A 16,037-nucleotide genomic window follows, 5' to 3' on the forward strand; every position below is an offset into this window, starting at 1 on the left:
AGGAACACACACATGTAAAGGAAGCACTTAAAACATGTGGTTATCCTAACTGGGCGTTCTATAAAGTCAGCAAAAAGGCACAGAAAAGAAGATCGGACACCAGCGAGGGAGGATAAGAAAGACAGACGCAACAACGTTGTCATCCCCTATGTAGCCGGTGTATCAGAGAAACTCAGGAGAGTTTTCTCCAAGCACGACATCCCAGTGTACTTCAGACCCAGCAACACACTCAGACACAAACTGGTTCACCCGAAAGACAAAACTCCAAAACACAGACTGAACAACGTGGTGTATGCTGTACAGTGCAGCGAGGAATGCCCAGACCTCTACATTGGAGAGACCAAACAGCCACTTCACAAGCGCATGGCACAACATAGAAGAGCACCTCCACAGGACAAGACTCAGCAGTCCACCTGCATCTTAAGGATAAAGGTCACTCTTTTCGAGGATGCCAATGTTCACATATTGGACAGAGAGGACAGATGGTTTGAAAGAGGAGTGAAAGAGGCCATCTATGTCCACTGTGAGCGACCATCTTTGAACAGAGGCGGTGGTTTACGACACCAACTGTCTGCCATCTATAATCCAGTTTTGAGTTCCTCCCAGACGCCTTAACGCCCACTCACATCCTGGGCCATCTGACCTCAGGAAATCACATGATAGGGTGGGGCCAGGTTTCACAATGAGCTCACCCGAAACCCTGGCTGATTAGGTCCCACACCCGCTTTCACACCTTGGCGCATGTGATTAGAGGATCACCAGGGTTTGTCCCTCCTTGGGGATACTCCCACTGGGTTTAAATCTGGGACTCTCGGCCATTTGACCTTAGAACTGAAGAAGCTTCTCGGATGAGAGGTGAAACGTCTTCAAGCAACTCAAAGAAGTCCAGACGCTTTTCTTTGCAAACTCCTTTGACTACGATGACCTGGTGACTGAGAACCTTCACAGACAAACTTCACCAACGATACTTAGGGAGGAATAAACACACATCAGCCTTTCGCCAGTTTTGGATGAACGCCCACGCCCCCTAGAGAGCGCCAAACTTTATTAACAGCCACACACATGTAAATCACACATCAAATACATAAACCCTTTTGGCTGTTTCCATACTTTAGAGCATTTTCTTTCTTCATGTCAACAGTGGCCACTAACCCTGGCCCTGAAAATCTTAGAAATATGGTATCTAAGCAGATTCTTACTCTGGATGGCATTACCTTGGCCTCCAGTAATGCTGTGAGAAACCTTGGAGTCATTTTTGACCAAGACATGTCCTTCAATGCACATATTAAACAAATATGTAAGACTGCTTTCTTCCATTTGTGCAACATCTCTAAAGTTAGAAATATCCTGTGTCAGAGTGACGCTGAAAAACTAGTTCATGCATTTATGATGAGTTTGGATTCAGGAGACAGACACTATCTCTACTTTCAAGATTAGGCTTCAAACTTTCCTTTTTGCTAAAACATATAGTTAGGGCTGGACCAGGTGACCCTGAATCCTCCCTTAGTTATGCTGCAATAGACGTAGGCTGCTGGGGATTCCCATGATGCACTGGGTGTTTCTTCTTCACTCACTATGTGTTAATAGACCTCTCTGCAATTAGTCAATGATTATTATTATTCTCTGGCTCTCTTCCACAGTGTCTTTGTCCTGTCTTACAGGATGCAGAGGTGGTCTGTAGGGAGCTTGGCTGTGGGCCTCCTTCGCTGCTCCAGGGGCCGCTCTATGGAGAAGTGGAGGCTCCAGTGTGGAGGCCATGAGTCTGCTCTCCTGGACTGTAGAAGCTCAGGCTCAGCTAGAAGCAGCTGCTCACCTGGCAAAGCTGTTGGACTCACCTGCTCAGGTAGAAGAGGAGCTGCAGCTTTGGTTCAAACTCTCTTTGTTCTCTTACTGATGACTCTCTGCTTTGTGTTAGAGCCTGTCAGGTTGGTGGGAGGAGCCAGTCGCTGTGCAGGTACACTAGAGGTGAAACACCTTGGAGAATGGAGACCAGTGATTGGTCCTGATTGGGACCCGAAGTCAGCAGCTGTTGTATAGCACAGCATCTTTATTTATAACACACTTTACATCCAACAATGTTGGCCAAAGTCAAATATAAGACAAAGAGAAAACAGTTTAAATTACATATAGAGTATCTTAAAATTAAAAATAATATAATGAATAAGAAACATATTAAAAGACATCAACAAGTCCTGCTGTGCTGAAAGCCAAGGTAAATTAATATGTTTTAAGACGTGATTTAAAAACAGATAAGGAAGATGCATGTCTAACATGTAAAGGCAACTCATTCCACAATTTTGGAGCTGTCACAGCAAACGCCCGATCCCCTCTGAGCTTATGATTTCTCCTGGGCACACTCAGGAGGAGCTGGTCTGCCGACCTGAGGGACCGGGAAGGTATGTATAGATGAAGAAGCTCAGAGAGGTACAGAGGGGCAGCATTGGACAAACATTTTAAAACAAATAAAAGCAGCTTAAAATGGAACCTAAAATGCACGGGCAGCCAATGAAGTGAATATAAAACTGGGGTGATATGCTTGCATCTACGAGTGGCAGTTAAAAGACGTGCAGCAGCATTCTGAACTAGCTGCAGTCGAAAAGCAGAAGATCGACTCACCCCATAATAAAGAGAATTAGCCGAACGGTTACAAAGGCACGGATTACTGTTTCAAATTGCTGTCGCGCAAGAAAGTGCTTAATTTTGGCCAGCTGCCTCAGATGAAAGAAACTAGACCTTACAAGCGACCCGATCTGGCTTTCAAGCTTAAGTTCAGGATTCATTTTAAAACTCAGATTTACAATGTCTGGTTTACAGAATGATTTCAGGGACTGCGAATCAACACACGGAACACCAGTGTTGGCAGGTCTAAACACCATTACTTCAGTTTTAGAATCGTTAAAACAAAGAAAGTTTAGCGCCAACCACGACTTGACATCCTCCAGACATGTTTGCAAGCGATTTACAGACGACCCATCTTTCTTTTTAAGAGGAACATAAATCTGGGAGTCAGCATAACAGTGAAAAGAGAGTCCGTGTTTCCTAAAAATTGAGCCCAATGGAAGTAAATAAAGCGAAAACAGGATAGGGCCCAGAATGGAACCCTGTGGTACTCCATGAGACAACGGAGCACGGGAGGACTCACAGTTTCCTAAGCGAACTGAAAAGGTTCGATTTGTTAAGTAAGACCTGAACCATTTCAGAACCTGTTATACAGACACACTGCTCCAAACACGATATTAAAATTTCATGGTCTACAGTGTCAAATGCAGCAGTTAAATCGAGTAAAATAAGAATGACACTTTCACCAGAATCACATGATAAAAATATATCAATAAAAATTCTTAAAAATGCTGATTCAGTGCTATGCATTGCTTTAAAACCAGACTGGAAAATCTCCTGAACACTTTGTCCATTCAAGTACGGGATCAATTGGTCATATACAATTTTTTCCAAGACTTTAGATAAAAATGGCAGCTTAGATATTGGTCTAAAGTTTTCAACAGCGTTTGTATCTAGCCCAGGTTTCTTAAGAAGTGGTTGCACAATTGTATCTTTGAAATTCTTTGGAGGTAAGGCTGCTATTTAAAATGGTTAAAATAGTTGAACCTATGGTAGAAAAAACTTCTTTCAGAAAACGGGGAGGGATATCATCATAAGGTGAGCCTACAGGCTTTAATGATCCACCACCTCCTGTAGCTGAGCAAGAGTAACCGACTCAAACTGTTGAAGGAGGATCAGAGGGGTCAGATGTGGGCAAAATAATCCGTGCCCTTGTTTATAAAGAACTGCAGAAACTTTTCACACATTTCATGTGAAAGCTCAAAACTAAGAGCAGAGGGAGGGCTTAAAATAGTCTCAAATGACTTAAACAATATATGTGGTTTCTGATAATTCACCATAATAATGTTTGCAAAGTATTTCTGCTTTGCTTCTTTTACTGTCAGCTGATATAAGGCCCAGCGCTCTCTTAAACTTGTAAAGAGACCTGTAAGTTATCTTTTTTCCATCTCCGCTCAGCCCTACGTAGGTGAACATCTGGACTGTGACTCTGCTGTTTCTGTGGCATGTCGAGAGTCCTCAGTGGATGGTCTGAAGGAGTGTGTGACACATCTTCATCATACCTACCTGGGCCTCAGTTGTTCAGGTAAGTCAGTGCGTACCAGGCAGTTTGTCCTGAAATAACTTTAATCTCTGTATTTTCAACTTTATTCTCTTATATATTTTTTATTTATTTATTTTATGGATTATTACAAATTATAGATACATTTAAATTGCTTCATAAATGTTAAAGGTCTATTTTATTAATGTTTTTATACAATTGCATTATTCAAATCTACAAATGTAATTATTTCTTTGATTATTGATGAGACAACGTTCAGTGATCAAAGCATAACAGAGTTGGCCTGTGCGCAGGTCCGACGGTGGTCGCATCTTCATTCACATATTTGTATTATGGTCTACGTCGCTGCCCTTTACTTTATTAAACAGCATCTCTCACACATATATATATATATTTGTACTATATGTACTCAGTGTGCTGTCTCTTGTCTCCAGGTCACCTGGAAGCAGGATTGGACACTGAACTGAACATATACGAATATTCCCAAACCCCTCCTGCAGGGATCGTTCACGCATCCTGCTGCCTGGTGTGACTTTATACTGTAAATGTTACCGGGTCTGAAACCACATCTAGTTCACATTTTAGAGAAATTTACAGAAAATGTTGAGTGGAGTCTGTTTTTTTTTTTTTAACTCTGGGGTGCTGATTTCCACCTTTGGAACGTATACCAGTAAACATTTTTTAAAGCAGTATTATTATCAGATGTTTTTAAAATATGGGGTAGATGTAATTAGGAGTCATCCCTCAGATCACAGGCTTCCTCACAGCTTGCAAGTACAGGCAGCACACCTGTGCTGCCCCTCGGCAGGCTTCCAGAAATGGACATCAGAGCTAAAGCAGCTGAACTACGGGGGGCACATACAAGACTAGAGAAGCACAAATTAGGCTGATTTTGACCTGCGAAGCTTCTTATGTGAAGTCACAAAATAAAAACTCTGCCTTAAGTAGTTTAATCAGCTAAATGTTGAGCACCCCCCGATAAACCCAATGCAGCACAGGACAGAGAATTCAATGAAAATCAAGTTTTATTAGAATATGATGCAAAGCTCACTCAGAAAACTAAAGCTTCCTGTCGCTCTGTAAAAATGTGTCTCACAGGTAGCTGCGGAAACACTCCGAGTCTAAATAAAGGTTCCTAACACGGAGGTGAAGACAGGTCAACGTGAGGCAGCTAAAGTAAAAACTGAAAGTCTGCAGATCACAGTGTCCTTTAAAAAGCTCGAAGCCAGTGAACTACTGAGGAAACAGCTGGAGTAGAGGTTTACATTCCAGCTGTGCTGCTTTCACTGGCCCCACCTCACCGTGGTCACAGACACAAGGTCCTGTGTAAATTTCAGCTACAAGCTCTCAGAGCTGCGATGTAGACGAGACTCTTTCTAACGTGGCAGAAACCAAAGTGCAGTGTGAGCTCCACAGCTGAGCTCGCATGATCCCGCTGCACCACAGAGGAAGAAGTTACAGGTTAAAGGCCAGCAAGTAACACACCATCTGAATCCAAAATGTTCACAACAAAGATCAAACAGTGATTTCACTAGAATAAAAACCTCAGGAAAAGGACAAACAGTCCTCTTGCAAACCTCATTCTACAAGAAAAACAGTTTAAAATCAACAGTTTAGTGCAAACAAAGTCAACTTAAATCCAAAAAGTTTAAAAGTTCAATAACACACAAACAGTCTTCCTCTGTCTTTAATAAGGAGTCCCTCATGGAAGCATTTCAGGGCCTCTGCTGTTTCCAGTAAACCTGCTAATACATTTAAAGCTGCGGCTTCGCCCAAACCTCCAGTTTGTGTCGTTTCCAGGCAGAGAGGATGAAGAGCTGGAGGTCCAGACCAGGAATCATGTTTCAGGAAGAAATCTGTCCTTTGAGTCTGCAAGCGCTTACACGTCAACACGTTAGCTGGGAATCGCGGTTCCCCGACTTTGTTCTTTGTGATCAGCACCGACTCTGAATGGCGTCCTGAAATTTCTCCACCAAAGTCGGAATCCTTCATCGTGAACTTCTTTGTTGCCCTAAAAATAGTCAGAAATGTGAGTGTGTGCACGGACGTCAGGAGAAGCGCCGGGCCAGCTCCACGTTATGCATTTGGTCCCGTCTTTGGAGTTTGTTTAGTTCATGTGTGTGCTGCCCTCTGCTGGTTCCTGCTATGATATGATGTCACATATGTGAAGGTGTACGATTGGACTTTACTGTAAATGGTAATTAGAAGTATACTGGTTTTCATGTTCCTGTGGTTTCCTGTTAGTGACACAGTGACTGAGGGTAAATTTAGTGTCAATATGAGACGTGGCTGCAGATGTTCCTTCTGTAACAATAACGGGAACATCTTTCCAGGTTTAGGCTGCCATTCAGACAAAAATAGATATTTAAAGATGGTTCCCTGAGTATTTCCTTTAAAAAAAAAAAAAAAAAAAAAAAAAAAAAAGGTAATTATGCAAACTACTTGTAAAATAGAAATCTGGCTGAACAGACGGTTTCATGTGAAGAATGCATCATTAACTTTCTGTATCGAGCACACTGAAGCTGCTGTCTGTGTCCATGCTGCTGTTATTACACTGAAGGCTGAGAGCCGTCTGCTCACTGTGGGACCAAACAGGCCCGGCTGCTGTTCGCTTCACTTCCTTATTGCAGCGTAAACATGACTGTGATAAGAACGCAGACAGAGTGTGGACTTGAAGGCACTGTGAGGACTTTCTGGTTCTCATCACCTGCTGCTTTGGTAGATTCCTGCCTGGCTGTGCGCAGGCTGATGGCCGCAGGTCAGACCGAGGCGGTGACGAGGTGATGAAGGCACGGTGGTATCTTAATCAATTAGTTCACAAATGTGCGATGGACATCCTCCGCAGTGAGAGTTTGTACATTCAGTGTGTGCATCTAAACAGCAGCTCTGAAGGTGGGGTAAGGCTGCGTCTCACCGTCTTCAGACAGTCATACTGCACATTAGATTTCCATTAGAAAAATAGAGTTATCAAGATAAAAGCCCATTCTGTCAAGTTCCCTTCAGAAAGACCTGATTACAGTTTATTGCTTTGGAGGCAGTCGGTCCTACAAAGAAGGAAAAAAAATTACTTTAATAAGACTCGATTAAATCCAGAATAACATCAGACTGGTTAAAGTAGCAGCGTCCGGTTTGTTAAACTGGGTCTGGATGCACGCTCTGGGTTAAACTGGTTTGCCAGGTCTGGGTCGGGTTACCTGGGTTCAGCCTCAGCCAGGATCATGACCGGAAGACGTGGACAGCTCGGACGACATACTGGCGGCACATGGGGCACTCGCTCATCCTCTTTCCACACTTGGTGCAGGTGACCATGTGACCGCACTCTAGCAGCACGCAGTCGATGGGGGAGTCCATACAGATCTTACAGAGGTTCTCCTCCAGACCTCCGGTGCCAACACCACCCGACTCTGGAGACGAAGGAGCGACAACCGGCATGTAAACAGTGACGTCAGCGTTACTTGGTGTGATCTGTCTGCTTTAGGGAAAACGTCACAGACTCACCTGAAGCGTTCACAGCGTTGGCAGCTGAAAGCAAAACAGAAACACAAGAAAACTGTTGGAGTGTTTGAGGAACGGAGGCCTGTGTGCAGCATCCTCTTTAAACTGAGAGGACGTCCCCCGCGACAAGAGGACGTCCGCTCGTGAGGAAACTTTTCCTACTCAAACTTATTTTTCACGTCTGTGATCACAAATGATCAAATTTAAACTGTAGCGCAGTGTTTTAACTGGATTTGGTGCAAATGTGAACCAAACAGGAGAAACTCAAAATCACTTTCTACCCTTTTGAATTTTAGTGCCCTTTGTTCTCTTTGAGTATCATTAAATGTTGCCATTCTGCACCATCAAAGCTTAACTGTAGGGGGCGCTCTCCCTCTGTATATGTATTAAACCTGTTTCATGTTAACAGTGGACTCTCTCACCCAGCAGGTTCTGCTGGTCCTGGTACAGACGCCTCACTCTCTCCATCAGCTCCCACTTCTCACAGCAGCCTTTGTAGTCCACGAAGTTCCTGGCCAGGATTTCCTTCAGCTGCCGGACACTGAGCGCCTCGATGTCATCCAGGCAGGTCAGGTCGGCCAGAGATGCCCTGCGGCCAGGAACCGGGGCCTCTTCGGGGTCCCAGGTCTGAACCGAGACACAGAGTCACTCAGGAAACCCAGACTCAGACTCGGGTTTGAAAACAGAACTAGTAAATAAGCTCACTCTGAGCTCTCTCTCTCTCTCTCTCTCTCATTATTGGACACTTAATGGCCGGTTCTGAGTTTACCTGGTCTTCATCCTGAATGTCAGGCTCAGCGGGGGCCGTCTCTGTGGGTGGGGCTGGGACCTCGGGGTGTGCAGTGGGGGGTTCAGGAGTTGGAGTCGGCGTAGGTGTGGGTGGCTCGGGAGTGGAGGTGGAGATGCGAGGTGGCGGCGAGCGAGAGGTCACAGAGGGCGGGTCGGTGCCCGTGGTCTCAGGGCCGGAGCTGCTCGATGGGGACGGCCGCTGACCCAGAACCAGCTCCACCAGTTCCTCCTGCAAACAAGAAACAGCAGCCGATTCAGCAGGAACAAACTCATCATTTAAATCATTCAGCAGCAAAAACTCTCGAGTTTTAATCGAGACCGCCACCAAAGAAACCCTCTGAAATCCGCCTGCATCCCACAGGGCAGGACCAGGTGAGCGCCCAGTGTGTGTGTGCAGTGTTTAATAGTCTCCGATCATTGCATCATGTAAACCCGTGACACTTTACACACACGCGACATGTCAGCTAGTTTGCAGCAGACGTGCTACACCTGACATCTGCTTCAATGGCCTATTGGATGACAGCATTTCGCTCTTCTTCGTGGCTGTAGGACTAAGCTCTGCACACACAGCAGCAGCCCACAGACCGGCTGTTTGACACTGCCTCCTGGTGGAGGTAAACAGCTACAGCACAGAGACCGAGTCTTTACGGCAGGGGTCCCCAATCCCAGTCCACGAGGGCCGCTGTCCCTACAGGTTTTAGATGTGTCCTTGATCCATCACAGCTGATTTAAATGGATAAATTACCTTCTCAACATGTCTTGAAGTTCTCCAGAGGCCTGGTAATGAACTAATCATGTGATTCAGGTGTGTTGACCCAGAGTGAGATCTAAAACCTGCAGGGACACCGGCCCTCATGGACTGGGATTGGGGACCCCTGCTTTACGGGTTAAACATTGTCAGACCAAACGCACAGCGCTGTATTCAGGCACAAAGATGTGAACAGAGAGGAGTGCGCTCCCACGGGAGACCAAATATTTCAGCTTTGCTTTGTGCCAGCCTCACAGATGACAGATTCTCCAGCAACAACAGAAGCAGAGGTCATCAGAGGTCTTCATCGCTGTGTGCGAGCAGCTGGAGCGCTCAAGCTCTGATGCCAGCACCCGGTCGGACTCTTCCTCCTCTTCCCTGTTCTGAATGCAAAGAGCAGGAGGAACGACACTCCAGCGACTGCATGAGTGTGACGGACCGTGATGACGGTCAATCAGGCCACAGCGTCTCACTGACACCTCCCACCTGAAGAATACGTGCACATCTCATAAGGAAGTGCGAAACTGCGCATACGTTACCTTTTCTCTGCACATGTGGGTGGAAACCTCGTGCAGGTGCAGGTAGTCCCGGAGCTCCTTCACTTTCAGCTTCATCAGCTCCGCTCGCTCCAGCAGGTTGCCGTAGAAACGCTGACAGGTGTGACAGAGGCGTGGCCGAGGCGCCTGCTGGGCGGAGCAGCGGCTGCAGTAGTTCTTCTTACAGTCGACGCACACGTGCTGAAACACAGAGACAGACCTGAGCTGTCAATCACACCAACAAGGCACCAATCAGAACGCTCGACACCTAATATGGACAAAATCACTGATCTGAAGCATCTGTGAGGAAAAAACAGCCTGCTGACCTCTGAGAGAGTGTGTGTGTGATTAATTTCCTTACCGATGACAAAGTTAAACTTCATATTAGAATAAAAATGATGAACAAACAGCACAGTAGCTGTTCACAGCTGGTTTCAGTTCTGCTGGCGGCCTGTGTTTGAAGGTTATCACACGGTGCACGCTGCCGCTTCTCCTCAGGCCTGACGCCGTCTGATTCTCCGCCCTGCTGCTCTGCAAACCGACCTGTCCACTCCTCCGTCCTGCTCTGACCCGTTCAGCCCTGCGATAATTATTCTACTGCCTGCCGTACATTTATCAGTGTCATCGAGCTCGCTGTGGCTCGTGTTACACCAGCCTTAAAATATGTGTAAACAATATGTGTTGCTAGGCAACCCAGCATTAGTGATTGTTGTCTTACAGCAATTTCTATGAGGTCAGAGTGACGTCCTCCACAGTTGTGGGGATAACAGTCTTAGTTTCCTTCTTTGTGACCCACACAGGCTGACGTTCCCTCCGTGATGAATGGAGTCCAACATAAACCACCGTGAGGCGACAGGTGTTGTTACGGGATTTTTAAAAATACAGAATGATCTGATTTCTTCTGCACAGCCCAACATGACAAATCATAAAACACACTCTGAACTTTGATTTAGACCCGGAGGAGAAGACTGAAGGGATCAAAGGTTAAAGCAGCCTGTCAGACTTGGACAGTTTACTGCTAGACTGTAACCACTCATTAACTGAATGAACCTTCAGTTAATGAGTGGTTACACCTAAAAGTCCAATTAATACCATCAGTAATGTGTGTCCTTCCAGCTCAGCTCAGTCACCACATGGTCTCATCCCAGTCACGCAGGCTAATGTCAAAGTTTGTGTCACAGTACTTTGTTCAGTTGAGGAGGCTCAACAGGGACGTTTTCCTCTGTGGTGGCAGCCAGAAGACTGTCAAACCACACAGACGATGTTTGTGCTTTTAAAGGCACAACAGCCCGAAACCCACAGAAACAGACCACAAACAAAAATGTCCACAAACACAAAGTCCACTGTGGTGTTTTTAAATCAGCTCCTGGTTGTTTCCTGGTCGCTTCAGCAAATCTCTGCTCTGGGTTTTGCACCAACCACAAAGCAAAACAAGGAAGTGAGTGTGCTACTTTCAGTGTCCCGGAGCTTTTCCTTCATTTACTACATTACAGATAAGCTGCTGATTGGCTGGTTTGACTTACTGCACCGAGCCAGAGTTGCGCATCCTGCTCTGTTCCTGGGATGAACTCCCAAATCTGCATGTTATTCCAACAATGTGTCCCTACATGAGGTTAGCCTACCCGTGCACCGTCCACCAGCAAAGTTTGCTCGAGGGCTTCGATTTCTGGCGTTCTCCATCTTGAGTCCCCTTCCATAAGAAAGGAAGTAAACGGGCTGAACCTTCTGGAAGCGCCACAGCTGGCTAACCTGACTGAGGCGGGGCAGGGAGTTCAGTGGATGAAAACAAAGAGAGAGCCGAGCATCTGCAGTGTTTCTATTTTATGAACCATTTCACCTGATTTAAGTGATCTGTGTTTAATGTTTTGGCTCCTCAAACAGGAACCTCCCAACGTCTGCGATAAAGAAAGTGTATTTGATGTAATAATCACTTATATGGAGCCTTTAGGTGGTCCTACTGGCTCTAATAAGGACCCAAAAATCTGTCACGTGGTCCAGAACTTACTTCAGTCAGCGTGACCCTGCCAGGATAAACGCTGCCCGCTGCCCCCCGTATTAGGACCCTGTGAGCCCCTGACATGTGCCCGCTGCGTGTTATTCAGGCGATGTCACGGCAGCGCATCGCTGAGCTAATTTCTGACGTGCTACCAATAGATTTCACAGCGAGCTGAGAGAACAAAGTCCACAGACAGGAGCTCACTGCAGCTGCAGGCTCAGGGCTGGAAAAATCACTCACTCACCTTTTTGGCAGGTGTGTCGAGGCGCCCCCCGCAGGCCTTACAGGTGTGTTCAGGTGGAGAAGACGGCTGGTTGGTGAAGGCCGAGTTGGTGTAGGACTGATGACGTCTGTCGCTTCGAGTGGGCTGATCCACATCGGCCGTGTCCATACAGAGCCAGTTACAGCAGGACGCAAACATGGCTGAGACACACACAAAGACACACACACAAAGACACACACAAAGACACAGGTTTATGGAGTTAAAAACACGTTCCTCTGAGTCCTTCACAATAAAAGCCTTTAATTTAAACAAGTTTGGCTTCATTTGCTCTTTTCAGCTCGATCATATGAACATTTTCCTTCCTCAGTGGGACACAAGCAGCGGTGTGGTGTGTATGCAAACACAACGATCCTAACTAAGGATCAGCAGCTTGTTGCAGGTCTGTGTCATAGAGCAGCTCCGACTTTTCCAGGTTTGCTAGCTGGACGGACAAAACGGAAAACCGCAGAGCACACATTACGATGGAGTTATCAAACTTCCCTGTTAAAACACTCTGGCTCTGAGCATGCTCACATGAGAGCAGTGATACAGCACCACTACTCAAATCACACAGTGTTAGCGGGACGGAGATCAATAAAGATGATAAATGATGATCACACTTCAGTGTGAGTGAAATAAAGTGTGATGTGTGGAGGACAAAAACGATTGACCAGACTGAGCTCGTACCGAAACATACACGGCCGCTCTGTTAGGTACATCTCTTCAAGCGCTCGTCAACACAAATATCTGATCAGCCAATCACACGACCGGAGCTCTGTGCATTTAGACACATGGATCAGAGTGTTTCAGAAACTGCTGATGTGCTGGGATTTTCCCACACAGCCATCTCTGAGTTTACAGAGAATGTGAGAAAAGGTCCCGTGAGAGGCAGCTCTCTGGGAGACAATGACTCGCTGATGTCGGAGCACAATGGACAGTCTGCTTCAAGCTGAGAGCGAGGCAACAGGAACTCAAGTAACCAACCCCAGTATGCTGACCCGCGGGTGCCACACCTGCCAGCTGTGAACAGGAAACTGAAGCTGCTAAACGACAACAGAAGATGGAAAAATGCTGCCTGGTCTGACGGCATGAAAGCGTGGATCCTGCCTGTATCAGGCTGATGGCGGCGCGACGGCGAGGGCGAGCTTTGAATCCCACAGCCCACCTGAGTGTTCCTGCTGAGCAGGTTACACTAAACCTCACCTGCTCTAGTCCAGTTTGCGCTCAGCATCAGTTACCATGGTGATCCAACAGGTATTAAGACAGTCGCTGTGACTGTAAGTTTAACACAGTTCACCGACTCATGAATCTCTCAATGTATTCTCAGCACTTAATAACAGCTTTTATTTAATGCTAACTTCAGATTAGATGCCTCTGCTTACTGCTCAGGCATTTCTACTATAACGTGAAATATTTTAAAATTTAGATTTTTAAAGTTTCACATGACAAAAAAGAACTAGAATGAAAGTAAACACTTTAAACAGTAAAAACTGAACTGAAACCACAAAGTCACCTCTGGAAACCGACTGAAACAAAAAAAAATTATAAAGTCACGTTAATTGTAAACAGTCATTTTTATAAAGCAGCTGAACCTGTCAGTGCTGTCCTCATCAACCCTCCACAGCTTTAATGACCTTATCTTTAATTATCACTGATTATTTCTGGTCATTTAAACAATTTCCCCGTTTGCCAGACTCCATAAGAAAAACTGACATGTTTGTGTTTCTTTCGCTTAGCGCTCAATAATAAAGTCGTATACAAACTAAAAACAGCTCGCTGTTCTTATTCTCATTAATTCTGCTTTACGTTTCACAGAGCTGCACTCTTTATAAACATGACTCATATTTGTCCCCATAACAAACAGCTTTAATCTAACTTTATCCAAAGACACGTGACCACATTTTACTGGAACTACTGATATTAAAGTCTGACTTCAGTATTTTACGCTACAGGTTTGTTGTTCTCCTGAAATAAACACTGTAAATGGCTAAAACAACTTTGTTTTGTACACAGGTGACAGTTAGCCGAATTCCATAAGAAAAATGGACGTTTGTGTCGCGTTTGTCGCCAACTTTAAAAAAAAACACCAAGGAAAAACTGTTGAAATATTCCCGCTAATGTTCTGATGAATTCGGCTTTATGTTTCATAAAGTTTCAAGAGTCGTATTTAATAAATCATCAAAACGGCACACAAACTTGGCTCCGACTAAACTTCATCGGTATTCAAGTTGGCGTGCCATTTAAATGAGCATTGTTTAATTATATCTGTGAGCCGAATGAGAAAACGTCTCCATGTAAGTGGCGTGAAGTCCGAATTTCTTTGTTCAGAGATGATTATACACTTACCGGTGAGCCACAGGACTTTAAATCCGACGGTTTGTTAACGGAGTCCGGCGTGTGAAGTCCGGGAAGTACCCACTTCTGCTAAGAGGCTAAAAACTATGCTAACGCTAGGCTGGTTAGAGAAGTTTGAAAAGAGCGAAGACTCAAAGAAACTCAGAGCAGGACAGAAGACAGCAGCTCGGACACTTAGACCGGGTTAAACGGTCTCACTTTACGGGTTAACTGACAAATAGCCGGGTCGGTTACCGACGTAATGAGGCGTCTTACCTGTTGATGACAGGGTTGCTAGAGCTAGCAGATAGCTAACTCCCGGACAAGTTGATGGTAGTTAAGAAACAATAACCAGCAGCTGCTAGTTAGTTAAACAACATGACGACGACCTGAAGGAGGAAGTGAAGGAATAACAGGAGCACAGAGACACAGCGAGGGCTGAGACAACAACACAGGCAACCAGGAAGACTTCGGCCGGACACACACACACACACACACACACACACACACACACACACACACACACACACACACACACACACACACACACACACACACACACACACACACACACACACACACACTCTCAGATAGCTAACTAACACACACACCGGAGGAGGACGCCAGCATTTGTACTCAAGTGAATTACAACTTTGACTTATTTAAAATAGCAGAAACCGTTTTTGAACTTTTTTTCGAGAACTTTATTTCGGTGTAACCTGATCGATTACCCTCAGGGTTGGATGATTACCTGTGCTAACAGGCCCCGCCCACAGGTGAAGCTCAGTTTGAATGGATTACTGAGTTCAAAGGAAATAATTCCAAATGCATTTAGGATGGTGTGAGTATAATAAAATACATCTACCACAGTAACGAGTAGATGTCAAACTCAAACTGAATGGACATTAGACACACAAGTGAATGAAACCTGGAGAAACTCATTTAAAGCACACCTGTATTTTCTCAGCTCCGCCCCTTTACCCCACAACAGCAAAATATATGTTACGAGTCAGAACTGAACCACCGGTTTAATGAGTGATGGCGTTTATTCTGCCTGGTTACAGATACATACATCATGTATGAGAAAGTGTGCTTCCCTTCTTTTGATCTGCACGTTTAATTTCTTGATTCAAACGGGTTTTTCCTTACCACTGTTGCCACGTGCTTACTCAAGCCGTGAGATTGTTGGGGATTCTCTGCACTGTTGTAGGGTCTTTACCTTATAATATGAAGCGCCCAGAGGCAACTGTAGCTGTGGTTTGGTGCTACATGCATACATAAATTAAATCGAGTTGAAGGCTGTTTGTCAGCAGCCTGCTGCTGGGTTTGGGACAGAGACGATTATTAATGTAGTGGAAGCTGAGACTTCTGTAGAAAGTCTGATCAAAACCTGTGGACCATCATTGGTGAGTTCCTTGCAGTAGCCCCTCCCACACCCACTGATGTCAGCGGTTCCAACATTGGTCCCAATTTTCAATCTGGTGGACATGAACAGAAATAGGAGCGCTGCTTGCTCAGCGAGGCCTCAGAGCTCTCGGAACAAACCCTTTACTCTCAGAGCCAACCTGCCACTTCATGCTGACGTCCAGTTTGAGTACTGAGACCTTGTGACTTTCTAAACCTGTCTAGAGAGTTCAGTTTGTACCAGGTGACCTTTCGTCAAGTTGTAAATGAAACAGCTGAAGTCAGGATACCTTTAGAAATGAGTGAAACCGCTTCAGATGTTGAACAAACTTTCTAAGAGCTCACCCACACAT

The 16,037-nt window shown here is 45.4% G+C and overlaps 1 protein-coding gene and 1 long non-coding RNA gene across 3 annotated transcripts; one reads left to right on the top strand and one right to left on the bottom strand.

Moving 5' to 3' along the window:
* Nucleotides 1-3,943: 3,943 nt before the first annotated feature.
* On the top strand, nucleotides 3,944-6,544 carry LOC120432929. Its single transcript, XR_005608205.1, has 2 exons — nucleotides 3,944-4,144; nucleotides 4,555-6,544. It is a non-coding gene; the product is annotated as an uncharacterized LOC120432929 (long non-coding RNA).
* rffl (ring finger and FYVE-like domain containing E3 ubiquitin protein ligase) lies at nucleotides 5,128-14,826 on the bottom strand. 2 transcript variants are annotated; one of them, XM_031732173.2, is made up of 8 exons: nucleotides 14,557-14,826; nucleotides 11,929-12,107; nucleotides 9,692-9,889; nucleotides 8,385-8,633; nucleotides 8,038-8,242; nucleotides 7,619-7,642; nucleotides 7,315-7,524; nucleotides 5,128-7,164 (listed from the first exon to the last, which is right to left on the bottom strand). In XM_031732173.2, the coding sequence occupies exons 2-7, from the start codon at nucleotides 12,103-12,105 to the stop codon at nucleotides 7,337-7,339; spliced, it is 1,041 nt and encodes a 346-aa protein (XP_031588033.2). In that variant the 5' UTR covers nucleotides 12,106-12,107; nucleotides 14,557-14,826; the 3' UTR covers nucleotides 5,128-7,164; nucleotides 7,315-7,336. The 2 variants fall into 2 exon arrangements, with proteins under 2 accessions (XP_031588033.2, XP_031588034.2); XM_031732174.2 differs by lacking the exon at nucleotides 14,557-14,826 and adding an exon at nucleotides 14,293-14,535.
* Nucleotides 14,827-16,037: the final 1,211 nt, after the last annotated feature.

This window comes from Oreochromis aureus, linkage group 14 (genome assembly GCF_013358895.1).
Source record: "Oreochromis aureus strain Israel breed Guangdong linkage group 14, ZZ_aureus, whole genome shotgun sequence".
Lineage (NCBI taxonomy): Eukaryota > Metazoa > Chordata > Actinopteri > Cichliformes > Cichlidae > Oreochromis > Oreochromis aureus.